Genomic DNA, 19247 nt, shown 5'->3' on the forward strand with positions numbered 1-19247 from the left:
ACTTCGACCTCCCAAAGTGCTGGGATTACTGGCGTGAGCCACCACACCTGGCCTGTTACTTATCTCTGAATCATCAATTATTGACTAGTATTTGGCAATAGAAAATTATCGGGCAATGTTTAACCATGCAGCCTTAAAAATAAAAAAAAAAACTTTCTCCTATCTTTCTTTCATAATATCTTCCTATGTCTTTATTTTGTATTATTCCATTATAACACCCATAATACTTTGAAATTGAACTTTAAAAATATGTATGTCCTTCCTACTAAGCAGCATACTTCTTGAGGGGAAGAACCTTATATTATTCATTTTTTAATACTAGCATTTATCATTCATTCATTGAATATTTAATCATTTCTTGAGTAACAAATCAGTCATTATTCTAAACTCTGAGAGTAAAATAGTGGAAAAGACTTATATTCTATTGGTTCTAAGAAGACAGACAATAGACAATAAACCAATAAATAAAGAATATTGTTAATGATTATTATTAAAGACAAAGAAATAGGGCGATAAAATAGTGACTATTGAAAATGGGTGGGATCTTATTAGGGCCAAAAAAACAGAAAATGGGAAGTTATTACTTTAGATAGGATACCTAAGAAGGGAGTCAAAAAAAGTAAAAATACTACCTTTGTATATAACATTACTTTATGATATAAACTGACTAAACCTTCAGAGTAGGAGCAGACCTTAGTGATCAGACAGTCATGCCTTCTCATTTTACAAATTGATTTAGACAGAAAGCAAGACTTGTTGAAGGTATTTGCAAATATGTAATTTATCTTTCCCATGGTAAAATGTTTTGGAAACTTTCATGTTCTTCATATCTCATTGAAATTCCCCTGAGAGGTAAATGATTCTTTTAAACCAAGGACTGGAATGGTGTACTAGTCACACCTATTTTCTGTCCTAATGGAGAATTTTTAAGGAGGGGAAAGAGAAAAGGACAGAGATTCTCAGAGGTGAAAGCTAAGTAGGCTATAAACACAGTGATACAAATATAGAATGTGCTACAAGGAGACTTGTAATATCTAAATAGATGAGTCAGGAATTATACACGAAACATTAAATTTTTTCTGATTTTTCTAAGATATTCATGGTAGAAAATTTGATATACAGAAAGGTCTAGAGTGAAAATTTTACCTATAAGCCCTTACCCCAGGAATAACCAATGTTGATTATTTTCTTTATATAAATAACATTTCCTCTCTCTCTCACTCTTTTTTTTTTTTTTTAAGAAAATTGAGATTATATTTTGTCTACATATTTTTAAATATTTAAGTAAAGGAAATCAGCCTTGGCAAAAAAGTGAGACCCTGTCTAATAAAAGTAAAAAGATTACCCAGGAATGGTGACACGTGCCTGTAATCCTAGTTGTTTGGGAGGCCAAGGCAGAAGGATCCCATGGGCCCCAGGAGTTCAAGGTTGCAGTGAGCTATGATTGTGCCACTGCATTCCAGCCTGGGCAACAGAGTCAGACCCTGTCTCCAATATATATTGGAGGAAAGCAGAAAAATGAAAAGGAAACAGAATAGCAAACACCCATGTAATCTCCTCATAAATGAATATATTTTTTGCTCATGTAAGCTTCAGATTTGTAATTTGTTTTTTCTTTTTGAGACAGAGTCTCACTCTGTCGCCAGAGAGAGTCTCACTACAGGCATGTGCCACCACTTCCAGCTAAGTTTTGTATTTTTAGTAGAGACAGGGCCAGGCTGGTCTCGATCTCCTGACCTCATGATCCGCCTGCCTCGGCTTCCCAAAGTGCTGGGATTACAGGAGTGAGCCACGGCGCTTGGCCCAGATCTGTAATTTTTTTTTAAAGAAATTTAATATTGGGCATGGTGGCTCATGCCTATAATCTCAGCTATTCAGGAAGCTGAGATGAGAGGATCGCTTGAGGCCAGGAGTTCAAGACCAGCCTGGGCGATATAGAGAGACTCCACCCACCCCCAACTTAACACGCCACTCCATAAATGGCTGCTCCAAAGGTAGTGAGTCTCAATTGATTGTTCACAGTCAGTTGCAGATCGAACTTTTTGTTCAGTTCTTTCTCCTCATCACTTTTGCACCTGGCTAGTCTAAAAAAGTGTTTAAAAAAAGAAAAAGAAAAGAAATATTACAGATTAAGTCTAAGTTTGTGTTCTATCTACAGTGCCATCTACTTCTTTCCCCACCGAAAGATAATTAATATTAAAATTTGGTGTACTTTAATACTTTTTTATATTTGTTAAAATGGTATTATTTTATGTTTTCTTTAAATGTACATAAGTGAAATCAGTACATAATTGGAATCATTGAATACACATTTATGGAACTTGCGTTTTTCACTGAACTTTTTTCAGTTTTATTCATGCCAATACATATAGATTTAAATTATTGATAAGTCATAAGTGGTAAGTTTGATGAGGTTTCAGTCAACAGACCCGTAGAAGCAACACTCAGATCAAGAAACAAAACATTACCAACATCCCAGAACTCCCCTGATGTCAGTGTTTGAGCTTTATGTCTGCCTTCTTTTGCTCAGCATTAGGTTTATAAAATTTATCCGTTTTGTTTTGTGTATTTGTAGTTTATTCTTTCTCATTGCTGCAAATATTTTGTTTTCTTTAATTCAACTTTTAAATTTATCCATTTAACTATTAATGGGCATTTGGGCAGTTTCCAATTTGTGGGCCATGTCAAGTAGTGCTCCTATAAATATTTTAGTACATATTTTGTGAACACATGTATGCTCCTCAGTTGGGTATTTGCCTAAGAGTTGAATTGCTGCATTATAAGAATGCATGTGTTCAGCTTTTATAATAGTGCTAAACAGTTTTTTAAAGTATTTTACTGAATTACATTCTCACCACCGGTGAATGAGAGTTTGGCTGCTCTGCCTCCTTACCAGTACTTCATATTTTCTTTTTCATTGTAGGCACTGTGTATAGTGGACATAGTATCTCATTGTGATTTAATTTTCACTTCCTTAATGATTAATAACATATTTACGTGTTTATTGGCCATTTAGATTCTCTTTTGTGATACTCTTAAAGTTTGATTTTTTTTAGTTGACATAATTGTGCATATTTATGGGGTACAGTGTGATATTTTGACACATGTGTACAATGTGTAATACTCAAATCAGGGTTATTGGGATATCCCTCACCGCAAGCATTTATTTTTGTATTAACAACATTACAATTCTTATCTTCTAGCTATTTTAAAATATATAATACATTGTCATTAACTATTGTCACCCTGCTCTGCCATCAAACATTAAAGAACATATTCCTTCTAACTGTATGCTTGTACCCATTAATCAACTTCTCATCATCCTCCCCTCCCCCACTCCTTTCCCAGCCTCTGTTAACCACCATTTTACTCTCTTCATGAGATCCACTTTTTAAGCTCCCACATATGAGTGAGAGCATACAATTTTTGTCTTTTGTTCCTGGCTTGTTTCACTTATGACTTCCAGTCCCATTCATGTTGCTGCAAATGTTTCATTTGTTCTTAGGACTGAATAATATTTCATTGTGTATATATACCACATTTTCTTTATTCATTCTTTCATTGTTGGACACCTAGGTTGATTCCATCTCTTGGCTATTGTGAATAATACTGCAATAAACATGGGGGTACAGATGTCACTTTGGTATACGATTTCCTTTCCTTTCTTTTCCTTTGGATATATATCCAGAAGTGGAATTGCTGGATCATACGATAATTTTATTTTTAGATTTTTGAGAAAACTCCATATTATTTTTCATAATGGCTGTACTATTTTGCATTCCCACCAACAGTCTATAAGGATGCCCTTTTCTCTGCATCCTTGACAAATTTGTTTTTTGTCCTTTTGGTAATAGCCATTCTAACTGGGGTGAGATAATACCTCATATTGTTTTTGATTTGCATTTCCCTGATAATGGTGATGCTGAACATTTTTTCATATACCTGTTGGCCATTTGCGTGTCTTTTGAGAAATGTCTATTCGGATCATCTTCCCATTTTTAATCAGATTATGTTTGTTTGCCACTGAGTTGCTTGAGTTCCTTGTATATTTTAGGTATGAATCCCTTGTTAGATGAATAGTTTGCAGATATTTTCTGCCATTCGACAAGTTGTCTCTTCACTTTATTGATTGTTTCCTTTGCCATGCAGAAGGGATTAGTTTGATATAACCCCATGTATTTATTTTCGCTTTTGTTATTTGTGCTTTTGAGTTCTTATTCATAAAATATTTTCTCAAACAAATGTCCTGAAGCATTTCCCCTAGATTTTTTTCTAGTTGTTTTATAGTTTGGGCTCTTACACTTAAGTATTTAATCAATTTTGAGTTGATTTTTGTATATGGTGAGAGGTAAGAGTCTTCTGCAGTTGGATATCCAGTTTTCCCAGCAAGAGGTTGTTCTTTCTCCAATGAGTGTTCCTGGCACTTTGGCAAAAATAAGTTGGCTGTAGACATGCGGATTAATTTCTGGGTTCTCTATCCTGTTCCATTGGCCTGTGTTTCTGGTTTTATGCCAATACTATGCTTTTTTTGTTATTATAGCATTGTAGTATATTTTGAAGTCAGATAGTGTGATACCTCCAACTTTGTTTTTTTTGTTTGTTTGTTGCTCAGGATTGCTTTAGCTATTCAGGGTCTTTTGTGGTTTCATATATATTTTAGAATTTTTTCCTATTTCTGTGAAGAATTTCATTGTTAATTTGACAGGAATTGTATTGAATCTGTAGATGGTTTTGGTTACCCTTGATAGGGATCGTTTTGGATCTGTAGATTGCTTTGGTTACCCTTAAATTTTTAACATCTGTATTTAACTGATTTTCTAAAAAAAAAAAAAAAAAAAAAAACAACTTAAAAATTAAAAAAAAAAAAAAAAAAAAAAAAAAAAAAACTAAAGATATTAACTGTCTCTATTCCTTACCCAATCTAGATGATAAAGTCCCTTAGCAACATTTAAATTACTACTATTCCCCCACTTACCAGTTCTATTCTATTTAGCCTCAATTTGCCTCATCTGTTTTCTCATATGTAAAGTGCAGAAATCATAAAATTTGGAGGATTAAATAATGTTATTAAAGCACTTTGAATAGTGTCTGGTATATGGTATTTGCAGTATAAATGTTAGATATATTTTTCATATATAGCATCATTATAATTTATTTGACTTCCTAATTTGGGACATTTAGAGTTTTTATGTTACAGGTATCACTATGAGAAATAATCTTATATAACCTTTTCGTATCACTAATTAATTCCTCAATGTAGACATTTCTGATCTCAAAGAAAACTAAGATTTGACAGGCACTATCTTGAAGCTGGAAATTACTTAGAAAACAATACAAATATGTAAATGACAAAAGTCTTTATCATGTCATTTTCTTAGAGAAACTTGATAGTATATTCACACAAAAGATCTTCAATTAGTTTTACCCTCAATCTTTTCCCAAAATAATATACTCCTCAGTTATCTTAAGGTTCAATCTGTAAAGCCTCCTGTGAAACCTTTCTTTCTGGGCTGGGCTCGATGGCTTATGCCTGTAATCCCAGCACTGTGGGAGGTTGAGATGGGTGGATCACTTGAGGTCAGGTGTTCGAGACCAGCCTGGCCAACATGATAAAACACCATGTCTACTAAAAATACAAAAAGTAGGCCAGGTATGGTGGCTCACACCTGAAATCCCAGCACTTTGGGAGGCCGAGGCGAGTGGATCACCTGAGGTCAGAAGTTCAAAACCAGCTGGGTTGACATGGTAAAACCCTGTCTCTAGTAAAAATACAAAAAATTAGCCGGGCATGGTGACAGATGCCTGTAATCCCAGCTACTCTGGAAGCTGAGGCAGGAGAATCACTTGAACCCGGGAGGTGGAGGTTGCAGTGAGCCGAGATCACACCACTGCACTCCAGCCTGGGCAACAGAGTGAGACTCTGTCTCAAAAATAAATAATAAAAATACAAAAATTAGCTGGGTGTGATGGCAGGCACCTGTAGTCCCAGCTACTCAGGAGGGTGAGGCAGGAGAATCGCTTAAACCCAGGAGGCAGAGGTTGCAGTGAGCAGAGATCACTCCATTGCACTCCAGCCTGGGTGACAGAGCAAGACTCTGTCTCAAAACAAAAATAAAACAAAACAAAAAAAAAAACAAAAAAAAACCAGAAAGCTTTCTTTTCTTCTTATTCCTCTTGCTCTTCCTCCTCCTCCTAGTCTTCCTCTTCCTCTTCCTCTTCTTCTTTCTTCTTTTTTGAAAGCTTTCTACAGTTTATGCAGATTTCTGAATCTTAATGAAGACTTGACCAACCTATAATTACCCCATGCCTTCTTCATTCCTAATTATTTTTAATACATACCAGAATTACTATAATTTGCAGCAGTGATAAGATAATGGGGGGAAAAAAACCCCAGAGGACTGGCTTTAATTTGCTGCATAACCTTATTTCATTACCTTTCTTTTGTGGAGCTCAATTTTACCCTCTGTAAAATGAAGGGTATCACCATATAATTCCTATAGGCGTTTATGCTTTCATTTTATAATGTTTTCAGTTAGCTTTCTTTTTTTCTTTTTTCTTTTTTAAAAGAGACAGGTTTCACTTTGTTGCCCAGACTCGAGTGCAGTGGAGTAATTTTAGTTCAGTGTAACCTCAAACTCTTGGGCTCAAGCAATCCTGCCGCCTCAGCCTCCTGAGTAGCTGGGACTAACAGGCAAGTGCCATCATATCTGGGTAATTTTTTCCTTTTCTTTTTCTTTTTTTTTTGTTTTTGAGATGGAGTTTCACACTGTGGCCCAGGCTCAAGTGCAGTGGTGCTATCTCGGCTTACTGCAAATTCTGCCTCCCAGGTTCCAGTGATTCTCCTGCCTCAACCTCCTAAATAGCTGAGATCACAGGCACATACCACTGTGCCAGGCTAATTTTTGTATTTTTAATAAAGACAGAGTTTCACCATGTTGACCAGGCTCATCTCAAACTCCTGACCTCAGGTATCCCTCCCTTCTCAGCCTCCCAAAGTGCTGGGATTATAGGCGTGAGCCACTGCGCCCAGACCCTGGTTAATTATTTTTTAATTTTTTGTAGACATGGTGTTTCGCTCGTGGTCAGGCTGGTATCCAACTCCTGGCTTCAAGATCCTTCCGCCTCAGCCTCCCAAAGTGTTGGGATTACAGGCGTGAGCCGCCACACCCATCCTCACTTTACCTTTTAGATAAAACTTGTAAAGATTTCTAAGATCTTAGAAATTCCTCATATTTGTTGCTTTATTACCCTTATCTGCCTCCTTATAAAGATTGATAATACAAATCTTAAAATGAAAAGTGTCTTATGTTGGAGAGCTGCCAAGAATGAGACTGGAGAAATAAAAAAAAAGACTAGACTGAGAAGGAAGAAAAACAGATAAGGTGGTGGCAGCTGTACAAACACAAACAAAACCAAGGTTTCAAATACTGGCGTCATCACAGAAATGTGTCCTGGGCCGTGATCATCAGGAGGCCCTGTGTAATTCTCTAATCCAGGGTCTTGGAGGTTATTAGAATTGCTTGGGACTAGAATTCCCATCTCCCAATCTCCTGATTAATGTCTTAGCACTACACCATGCTGCATCATTTGAAGTATATCATTTAATTTTACCTAGAGAATGAAAATACATGCATGAAATAATCTTTTGTAATTTATTTGTATAGGTTTTTTTAATTACTTAACCTATTTTCTGGCTGCTGGTGCTGTTATTTTGGGAATTGGTTTCTTTGCTTTGGCATCAGCTTTGTGGTTCCTGATTTGCAAACGAAGGTAAGGTTTATTAGAATATTTGTCTAACCTTTTTTCCTTTTAAAACTTCAATAAAGGACTTTTTCAAATGGTAGTAAACTTAAATAACTATGATAGTATTGGTTGTGTAGTTTGGAACTTGGTCCCCCTTTTGGTTGGGGACGGAAGTCTTTACATTTTTTAAGTAGCCTGAAAAAAGAAGTACTGGTAATAGCAATGTTCATGCATTAAAATTTTGAAGGATAACAAGACAGACTTTATTTTCTTCCTTCCCTCCCTCGCTGTTTCCCTTCCCTCCTTCCTTCCCTCCCTCCCTCCCTTCTCTCTCTCTCTCTCTCTCTCTCTCTCTCTCTCTCTCTCTCTTTCTTTCTTTTTGGCAGAGCCTTGCTCTGTCACCCAGACTGGAGTGCAGTGGCGTGATCTTGGCTCACTGCAACCTCTGCCTTCTGGGTTCCAGCGATTTCTCCTGTCTCAACCTCCAGAGTAGCTGGGATTACAGGCATGCCTGGCTATTTTTGTATTTTTAGTAGAGACGTGGTTTTGCCACATTGGCCAGGCTGGTCTCTAACTCCTGACCTCAGATGATCTGCCCACCTCAACCTCCCAAAGTGCTGGGATTACAGGCATGAGCCACCACGCCCGAACTTTATTTTCTAGAAGACACGGGTTTGATTGTAACGTAAGGTGAAAAGTTTTTAAAAATTGACTCCCAATTTTAGAGATTGAAAACATTATAGAAAAGAAAGTTTTTCTTCAGGAGATACTTAAGAAAAAGGCTGACAGAATGTCCTGGTATGCTCTAAAAGTGGTCTTTTGTCAGAAACAGAAAAAGATTATTTGACACCTTAATTTCTTTCAACTGTAAAATTTGGTGTTTCTAATTATTAAATCATTTCAGGTTGGGTGCCGTGTCTCATGCCTGTAATCCCAGCACTTTGGGAGGTCAAGGCGGGCCGATCACCTGAGGTCAGGAGTTTGAGACTAGCCTGGCCAAAATGGCGAAACCCTGTCTCTAGAAAAAATACAAAAAAAAAAAAAAAAAAAAAATTAGCTGGATGTAGTGGTGCACACCTTTAGTCCCAGCTACTCTGGAGGCTGAGGCAGGAGAATCATTTGAACCCAGGAGACGGAGGTTACAGAGAGCCGAGATCATGCCATTGCACTCCAGCCTGGGTAACAAGAGAGAAACTCCGTCTCAAAAAAAAAAAAAAAAAAGATAATTTCAGTGTTTACATTGTCTAAGGTTTAAAACATATAAATTGTAACATAATCTTCCCATACAGTCTTCCAGTGTTACCTGTCTCAAATGAATACACAATACCCATCTACATTCACTAGTCAGAAACCTAGAAATTATTCACTTACTCGTCCTTCCAACAAATATTTATTAGGTGCTTGCCATTGTTATAGGTATTGAGCACACAACTGTGAACAAGTTAAACAAGTTTCTGTTTCATAGATTTGCAATGCCACTAGCAGGGGACAGATAATAAATAAATAAAGTAGTCAGGATATGTGTGTACTAAAGTAGGTTGTATTTAATCTAAGACCTAAGTTAGAAGAAACCAGACGTATGAAGACTTTGTGCAAGAGCTGTCTAAACTAAAAGCAGAGCAAATACAAAGACCCTAAGGAATGGTCTTGACATACTTAGCAAACAGAAAGAAAGCCAATGTGAATAATCTGCAGTGTGAGGGGAAAACAATCATGAGATTGAAGAGGCATGTAAAGCCCAGATCACATAAGAATTTGTAGGCTAGAATATGGAGTTGGATTTTATTAGTGCCACTGAGAGGTTCTAAATAAGAGGAATAGCATTGTCATAATAGCTAACACTGAGTGCTTTCTACATAGGTACTCTTCTAAGTGCTTCATATGTTATCTCATTTAGACTTAACCCAATGAGGTAGAAGCAATATTATTTCTATTTTATAGACTGTCCTAGGCAGAGTGCGATGACTCATGCTTGTAATCCCAGCACTTTGGGAGGCTGAGGTGGGTGGATCACTTGAGGCTAGGAGTTTGAGACCAGCCTGGCCACCAAGGCAAAACTTTGTTTCTACTAAAAACACAAAAAATTAGCCAGGCATGGTGGCACATGCCTGTAATTCCAGCTACCCAGGAGGCTGAGACACAAGAACCCTGGAGGCAGAAGTTGCAGTGATCCAAGATTGCACCATTGTGCTCCAGCCTGGGTGACAAGAGAGATTCTGTCTCAAAAATACATAAATAAAGACTATTTTATAGCTGATTTACATTTTAATCACTGTTTAAAATTGAGGTTTAGTTTACATACAAGGAAGTGCATAGATTTGAAATGTACAGCTATCAGTTTCAACAAATATACACCTATGTAACCACCACTCTATCAAGATAAAGAGCTTTTCCTTAGCCTGGAAAGTTCCCTTATGTTCCTTTCCAGGCATCACTCCTGACCTCCTACCTTAGAGGTTAGAATTATTCAGATTTCTATCACCGTGGATTAATTTTTCCTGTTCTTGCATCATATGGACTTTTTATGTCTGCTTTTTTTTCACTCAACACATTTTCCAGGCCGGGCACAGCAGCTCACATCTGTAATCGCAACACTTTGGGAGGCTGAAGAGGGCAGATCTCTTGAGGTCAGGAGTTCGAGACCAGTGAACAGTGAAGCCTGTCTCTACTAAAAATACAAAAATTAGTCAGTCACAGGGGCACATGCCTGTAATCCCAGCTACTCGGGAGGCTGAGGCAGGAGAATCCCTTGAACCTAGGTGGCAGAGGTTGCAGCAAGCAAGGATCATGCCACTGCACTGGAGCCTGGGCAACAGAGCAAGACTCTGTCTCAAAATAATAATAATAATATTTTTGAGATTCATTTATGTTGCATTTATCCAGCCATAGTTCATTGTTTTTATTGAGTAATATTCCATTTGATGAACATACTTGGTTTATCTATTCTTTTGTTAATGGACATTGGGATCATTTTGTTTTTAGCTCTTAGGAAAATGGCTGCCATGAACATTCTTGTATAAATCTTTTGTACATGTACTTTCACTTTTCTTAGGTAAATACCTAAAACTAGAATTGTTGAATCATATGATTAGCTTTATAAGAAACTGCCAAACACTTTTCCGAAGTGTGTATACACTCCCCCCAGCAACGTATGAAAGTTCTGATTTACACTTTTTAAAAAATATCTTTATGTCTCTGTGGAGTCTGAATTTTAATGGAGCAAGAGTGAAAGCACAGAGGCAAGTCAGGAGACTATTGCATAGTCCGGGTGAGAGTTTATGGTGTCTTTTGCACTAACATGCTTTCTGTGTTTCTGTACATTGTTCTAATCTGGCCAGTAGGCCTTTGTATGTGATATTCTCTCTGTCTAGAATATTTTTACTTTCACATGTCCCCTCTTCCACCACATTCTAGTTAAAAACCGTTGCTGTTTCTTCAGATACTCAGTTAAATCATCCCTTCCTTAAGAAAGCCTTCCCTGACCTCTCTAACCAAGTTAATTCCCTTAGTTACATCCACAATAGCAGGTAGCTTTCCTTGACAGCAATTTCCACTGTTGTAATTTTTCATTTTCTTGTGATTACATTATTAATGTCTGTCTTCTTTACCAGTATTTAAGATCGATGAAAGTAATGAGAATTCCATGAGGGCAGAGGCCGTTCTTTTTCCTTCTACCACTAGATATACAATACCCAGCATTATTCCTTGCACATAGTAAATACTCAATAAATATTTGTTGAGAATTGAATTCAATGGATAAGTGAACCCTAATTGTTAATGCCTCATTAACATAATGTGATCTCTCTGTCTTCTTCTTTTTTTTTTTTTTTGATACGGAGTCTTGCTCTGTTGCCAGGCTGGAGCACAGTGGGGCAATCTTGGCTCACTGCAACCTCCACCTACTGGGTTCAAGCGATTCTTCCACTTCAGCCTTCCGAGTAGCTGGGACTACAGGCGCGTGCCAAAAGCCCGGCTAATTTTTGTATTTTTAGTAGAGACGGGGTTTCACCATGTTGGCCAGGATGGTCTGGATCTGTTGACCTCGTAATCCACCCGCCTCGGCCTCCCAAAGTGCTGGGATTACAGGCGTGAGCCACCGCGCCCGGCCATGTGATCTCTTGAATTAATTTTAAATATTCTAGTACCTCTGAAAGAAGAAATGGCAATGAGCATTATTATTATTATTATTATTTGAATCTACATTGACACATCACTATCACCCATAGTTTATCATTTACATTAAGGTTCTCTCTTGGTGTTGTATATTCTGTGGGTTTTGATGAATGTGTAATGGCATGTATCCACCATTATAGTATCACACAGAGTATTTTCACTGCCCTAAAAATCCTCTGTGGTCCATCTATTCATCCCTCCCTCCCTCTAACTCCTGGCAACCAGTGATCCTTTTACTGTCTCCATAGTTGTAAGACCTAGTTTCTTTTTTTTTTTTTTTTTGAGACAAAGTCTTGCTCTGTCACCCAGGCTGGTGTGCAGTGGTGCAATCTCGGCTCACTACAACTTCCACGTCCCGGATTCAAGCAATTCTCCTGCCTCAGCCTCCCGAGTAGCTGGGACTGAAGGTGTGCACCACCACGCCTGGCTAATTTTTTCTATTTTTAGTAGAGACGGGGTTTCACCATGTTAGCCAGGATGGTCTCAATCTCCTGATCTTGTGATCTGCCCACCTTGGCCTCCCAAAGTGCTGGGATTCCAGACATGAGCCACCACACCCAGCCCAAAGTTTTGCCTTTTCCAGAATGTCATATAGTTGGAATCATGTAGTATGTAGCTTTTAAGACTGATTTTTTTACTTTAGTAATACACATTTAAGTTTACTCCATGTCTTTTCATGCCTTAATAGCTCATTTCTTTCTTTTCAATGCTAGAAAATATTCCATTGTTCTTTAAATCCTTAAGTTGAGAATGATGGTTTGAAACTACATTCCCTTATACTTAACTGTCTTTGATCATCTGAGGTTTTACTTACTGCTTTATTTTCTTTAACTCTCTCTCATTTATTTCTGGTTGTATGGACAGGAAAAGATTACAGGCATTCCTCCAATGTGAGTCACTTCTGTTTTTTTCCTCTTATTTATTGATTTATTTATTTTGAGACAGAGTCTCACTCTGTCACCCAGGCTGGAGTGCAGTGGTGCAATCTAGGCTCACTGCAACCTCTATCTCCTGGGTTCAAGTGATTCTCCTGCCTCAGCTGCCCGAGTAGCTGGGATTACAGGAGTATGCTACCATACACAGCTAATTTGTTTTTTTGTTTGTTTGTTTGTTTTTGTATTTTTAGTAGAGACAGGGTTTCACTATGTTGGCCAGGCTGGTCTCAAACTCTGACCTTAAGTAATCTGCCCGCCTTGGCCTCCCACAGTGCTGGGATTACAAGCATAAGCCACTGTGCCAGCCCCTCTTACTTTTTGTCAGAAATATGTTTAAATACCAAAATTGACCAATAAGTTGCATTTTATTTAATTTCCTTCACCATTAAGAATAATTTTATGGAAAGGCTAGTTAACATTAAAGTCAATTAATTTTCTTACAGCCAGAAGGAAATATATCAAAGACTCCTGGCTAACATTCAAACTGATGAGAATAGCCCTGCATATATAGCTTAATTTACATTTCATGAATAAAATAAGTAGCTTAATTTATATTCTATGAATAAAATAGATGTAATAAAACCTAACATATGAGTAGAGAGTATGTAAGTTGATTTGTGCTTTTAAAAATAAATATGCTATGATTTATTTATTCTGATTTTAAAGCTTTATCTATAAATATTGGAAATAATTTTAATTGTTTTATAATCTAATTCATAATAATAATATTCTTTGTAAAATATTTTTCAGAGAAATATTTCAAAATTACAAATTTAAAGCAACTGATGAGAGATTCAGGCAAAGACCATCAAAGGCAAAGATTAAATCTCATTCTCAGTGTGTTTTTATTTCTCGAAATTTTCATACTGGGAGATTCCAATTACAGGTAGGTGTGATATTTTATAGCAATCTTTTTAAATAATTTCTTTTGATGCCATGTTTTTAGCATTGCTTTCTTAAAATCTGAAGGACAGACAATCCACTGTTATTTTTTAATTTGAGGGAAAAACTAGTTAGTGTTTATACTATAGGAAAACTGAAAAACTAAATGAAAATATAGCATCTTCTACACTTGTTCCTTCATATCTCTAGCCCAACAACCTACATTCCACATATTGGGATTGCTACAGGGATAAAAACAAATGGCATAAGAAAAACTGAAAGCAAAAGCAAGCTTGTCAAAGGAAAAAAATCTTGGAGATGAGATACTCAGACAGCCTAACCATACCAACTAATTGAAATTAAATTCACTTTGACAAGGGTGTACTAAGCCTTTATTGTATTCCAAGCTCCTCTGGGCCCCTTTATTGGAGATAGAAAGGTATGGCACCTACCTTCAAGGTACATGTGCAGTACAAGTGAGAAAGCCAGACACCTAATTAACTTTGTATGATGTGCTAAGTGTCAACACAATGCTAAAGGAACAAAGGAAAAAAGGCAGAGACTAAAACTATAATAGCTAAGCAAAACAGTGTTTGTTTTATAGATGGATAAATAGTGACAAACTGATAGGTTGTTAAAGTTTCACTATATATCTTGAGTATTGAACTCAAGTTGTACTTGGTGTTCATTGATCTAAAAAACATTTAGTGGCTGGTGGTGGCACCTCATGCCTGTAATCCCAGAACTTTGGGAGGCCAAGGCAGGAGGAATGCTTGAGCCCAGGAATTAGAAACCAGCCCAGGCAACACAGCGAGACCCCATCTCTATGAAAATTTTAAAAATAGAAAAGTAGTTAGATGTGCTGGCTCATGCCTGTAGTCTCAGTTGTTTAGGAGGCTGAGGCAGGATCTATCCTTTAAATCCAGGAGTTTGAAGTTACAGTGAGCTATGACTGTGCCACTGCACTCCAGCCTGGGTGACAGAGTGAGACCCTGTCTCAAAAACAAACAAAATACATTTATTGAGTACTTTATATATGTCAGCACTAGTTTTGCCACTGGGGCTATATAAGCAAGTAAGATATGAGCCCAGCCCTAGGTGAGCCCAAAATCAGTAGAGAAGAAAAACATATAAACTAAGTAAGTACATCATATGATAAGAGCTCACAAAGTTGAAGAAGCACAGATGAAAGAGCCCGAATTGAGGGGGGCTTCACAGAGAAGACATTTTGAACTGGGTTTTAAGAAATGAAGAGCACATATACACCATGGAATACTATGCAGCCATAAAAAACGATGAGTTTGTGCCCTTTGTAGGGACATGGATGAACCTGGAACAGAAAATCAAACACCACATGTTCTCACTCATAAGTGGGTGTTGAACAATGAGAACACATGGACACAGGGAAGGGAGCATCACACACTGGGGTCTGTGTGGAGAGAACTAGGGGAGGGACAGCGGGGGGTGGGGAGTTGGGGAGGGATAACATGGGGAGAAATTCCAGATATAGGTGATGGGGAGGAAAGCAGCAAACCACATTGCCATATATATACCTTATGCAACAGTCTTGCATGTTCTTCACATGTACCCCAAAACCTAAAATGCAATAAAATATATATTTTTTAAAAAAAACAAATGAAGAGTGGTTTGTCAGGAGGAAAGAAAACAAAGGGCTTTTCGTGTTCAAAGGCTTGCAGCTATGAAAGGAAGAAATATATCAGTAAAAATGTTAGAGTGGTAGAAAGAGACACTGGGGATGAGTTTGCGATGAACCTCATCTGCACCCTAAGAATTTTGGATTTTACTCCTTAGGCTGCACAGAACCACTGTGGATTATAGGAATATGATCAAGAGCATTGTCTATAGAGCCAGATTACAGACTTCAATTCTGACTGTACAACCAGTAGCTATATAATGTTAGGCAAGTTACTTAACTTCTCTGTGTCTTAATTTCCTCATCTGCAAAATGAGAATAATTTCATCTCCAGAGAGTTGTTGTGGGATTAAAGGAATTATTATGTGAAAAAACACTAGTGTGCCTGATCCTGCAGTGAGCACCACACAATTCTACTATTATTTTTACTGGAAATGTTAAGCAGGTGGATGTAAACATCAAATTGATTCTAAAGGTTATTTCCTTGGACTTTTGAATGAAGGACAGTTTGAAATAGAGATTGCATTACAGAGAAAAATTGTTTCTATGTATGCGTTTAACATTAATTTATTCAGTACCCATCATATACTAGGCATTTTCCTAGGTGCTAATGATATAATAATAGCACCATACTTAATGATATACAGATACAAAGAGAGTCATGAGTGCAATTTTAATTAGGTTGTTTATTATTCATTCAACAAATGTGTAAGAAGTGCTTATATGCCGGGCATTGTATTAGGCCACTGGGAATTTGGGGGTGAACAAGGGAGAAAATAGCCCCTGCTTTTATAAAATTTTTAGTAGTGGGAGAGAGAAACAATCCACAAGTAAACACAAAATATTATTCAGGATTCTATTTTAATTATTTTTTAATTGACAAAAATTATATATATTTATCATGTGCACCACAATGTTTTGAAATATGTATACTTTGTGGAATGGTTAAACCATGTTAATTAACACATATGTTACCTCACATATTGTTTTTTGTGGTGAGAATGCTTAAAATCAACTCTGTTAGTGATTTTCAACAATACAATACATTGTTATTAACTGTAATCACCATGTTGTACAATAGATTCCTTGAATTTATTCCTCCTATCTAACTGAAATTTTTTATCCTTTGACCAACATATTCTCTGTCACCCTGCCACCCCTAGCCCCTGGTAACCACCATTCTACTGTCTGCTTCTATGAGTTCAGCTTTTTTAGATTCCATATGTGAGCAAAATCATACAGTATTTGTCTTTTTGTGCCTGGTTTCTTTCACTTAATATAATGTCCTCCAGGTTCATCCAGGGTGTCGCAAATGACAAGGTTCCCATCTTTTTTAAGGATGTTATTGAGGATCCCTGATATTCAGTGACAGGAACCTCATCAAACTAGAATGAGAAAGAAAAAATAGTATGAAAAGGATAAGGTAGTGCCAACCTCAGCCAGTCAATCTGAGTACAAAAGAACTGTGTTGTATTGTCCCTCTTCTTCTTATCTCAATTTCTGCTTCCCTATTGGCCTCTTCCTCTTCTACTACAGGCAGACTTCTATGGGGCGTGAGGATGAAATGATAACAAAAATACATTGATATAATAAAAAACTAGAGATTGATTTTTAACAAAATCTTTTATTGTAAAATATGGCATACATACAGACGAATACACACACATATACACATGTAAGTTAAATATTAAATGGATTTTCTATACTCATCACCCAGAATAAGAATAGAATATTGCGAGTACCTTTGAGATATTCTGAGTCTTATATATCTGTCACACCTCCAACTCCCACCCTCCACTAAAGGAACCACTATTCTCTAATTGCAGTAAACCATTTCCTTACAGTTTTGCCATAAATGTTATCGAATAATATATTGTTAAATGTCATGTGTTTTGAACTCCATATCTAATCTTTCCTTTTTTGTGCAGTTTTGTATTTCTGAGATTCATCCAGTTGATGTACATAACCATAGTTCATTATTTTTACTGTTATTTGGTATTCCGTTGTGTGAAAATATCAAATTTTTTGTGGTTTACATTAAGTTTGGGTTGTTTTCAGTTGTTTCTCGATGAGATCTTCCTAACAGTAGAATTGCTGATTATGGGGTAAGTGCATATTCAATCTTATTAGATAATTCCAAATTGTTTTCCAAAGTAGCTGTGTCAGTATACCACATATAAGTGCACAGATTACTCCATATCTTCAGCAATCTTGACATTTTTTAGGCTTCTAAATTTTGACAATCTAATGAATGTGTAATAGTATCTGTAGTCTTCACACCTAATTTTTTTTCACACCATTGTAGATTCACAGCAAAACTGAGCAGAAAGTACAGGGTCCCCATATATCCTTTGCCCCCACACAGGCACAGCCTCCCCAACTATCCACATCCTGCACCAGAGAGGTGCATATGCTACCATTGATGAACCCACATTGACACATAATAATCCAAAATTCATAGTTTACAATAGTGTTCACTTTGGGTATTATGTATTCTATGGGTTTTAACAAATGTACAATCATATATTATAGTATCATACAGAATAGTTTAATTATCCTAAAAATCCTCTGTGCTTCTCTGATTTATCCCTCCCTCTACTCTAACCCCTGGCAACACCTGATCCTTTTACTGTTTCCATAGTTTTTGCCTTTTCTAGAATAGGCATATTTGTTATATAGTTGGAATCACACAATATGTAGTCTTTTCAGATTGGCTTCTTTCACTTAGCAGTGTGCATTTAAGCTTTCTCCATGTCTTTCATGGTTCTATGGCCTGCATTAGTCTGTTTTCTGTTGCTTATACCAGAATACCTGAAACTGGGTAATTTATAAAAAACAAAATGTATTTCTTACAGTCTGGTGTTTGGAAGTCTAAGGTCAAGGAGGGGCACTTCTGGTAAGAGCCTTCTTGCTGGTAGGATTTCTGCAAAGTCCTGAGGTGGCATAGGGCATCACATGGTAAAGGGATTGAGTGTGCTAGTTCAAGTCTTTTGTCTTCTTATAAAGCCACTGGTCCAACTCCTATGATAATCCATTCTTCTATTAATCCATTAACCCATTAATAGATTAATCTATTCATGACCCAATCACAGCTTAAAAGCCCCACCTTCTGAATACATTGTAGATTAAGTTTCAACATGAGTTTTGGAGGAACAAACATTAAAACTATAGCTTAGCCTCTTTCTTTTTAGCATGGAATAATATTCCATTGAGTGGGTATATCATAGTTTATTTATTCATTCACCTATGGAAGGACATTTTGGTTGCTTCCAAAGTTTGGCAATTATGAACAAAGTTGCTATAAACATATGTATGGAAGTTTTTGTATAAACATAAATTTTCCACTCATTTGCATAAATAAAAGGGAGCACAATTATGGGGATCTTATGGTACGAGTATGTATAGTTTTATAAGAAAAATGTCAATTTTTCTTCCAAAGTGACTATATCAGTCTGCATTTCCACCCGCAATGCCTGAGAGTTCCTGTTGCTCCACATTCTCACCAGCATTTGTTGTTGTCAGTGTTTTGCAGTTTCACCATTCTAATAGATGTATAATGGTATCTCATTTTAATTTGCAATTTGCTAGTAACATGTAATGTTGAACGTCTTTTCCTGTGCTTATTTCCTATCTGTATATCTTCTTTGATGAGATGTCTGTTCAGATCTTTCATTCATTTTTAATTGGGTTATTCATCTTCTTTTTTATTTATTTATTTATTATTGCATTTTAGGTTTTGGGGTACATGTCAAGAACATGCAAGATTGTTGCATAGGTACACACGTGGCAGTGTGATTTGCTGCCTTCCTCCCCTTCACCTATATCTGGCATTTCTCCCCATGCTATCTCTCCCCACCTCC

General features: G+C 36.8%; 1 protein-coding gene across 1 annotated transcript in view; it reads left to right on the plus strand.

Moving 5' to 3' along the window:
- The window catches only part of CUNH1orf185 (chromosome unknown C1orf185 homolog), a 41256-nt gene that overhangs the window by 3010 nt on the left and 18999 nt on the right, over positions 1 to 19247 (plus strand). The window contains exons 2-3 of the mRNA XM_037745793.1: positions 7665 to 7770; positions 13602 to 13737. Coding sequence (XP_037601721.1) covers positions 7665 to 7770; positions 13602 to 13737 — 242 coding nt within the window. The remainder of the gene's footprint in view (positions 1 to 7664; positions 7771 to 13601; positions 13738 to 19247) is intronic.

The sequence above is a fragment of the Cebus imitator genome, unplaced genomic scaffold, assembly GCF_001604975.1.
Source record: "Cebus imitator isolate Cc_AM_T3 unplaced genomic scaffold, Cebus_imitator-1.0 Scaffold214, whole genome shotgun sequence".
Lineage (NCBI taxonomy): Eukaryota > Metazoa > Chordata > Mammalia > Primates > Cebidae > Cebus > Cebus imitator.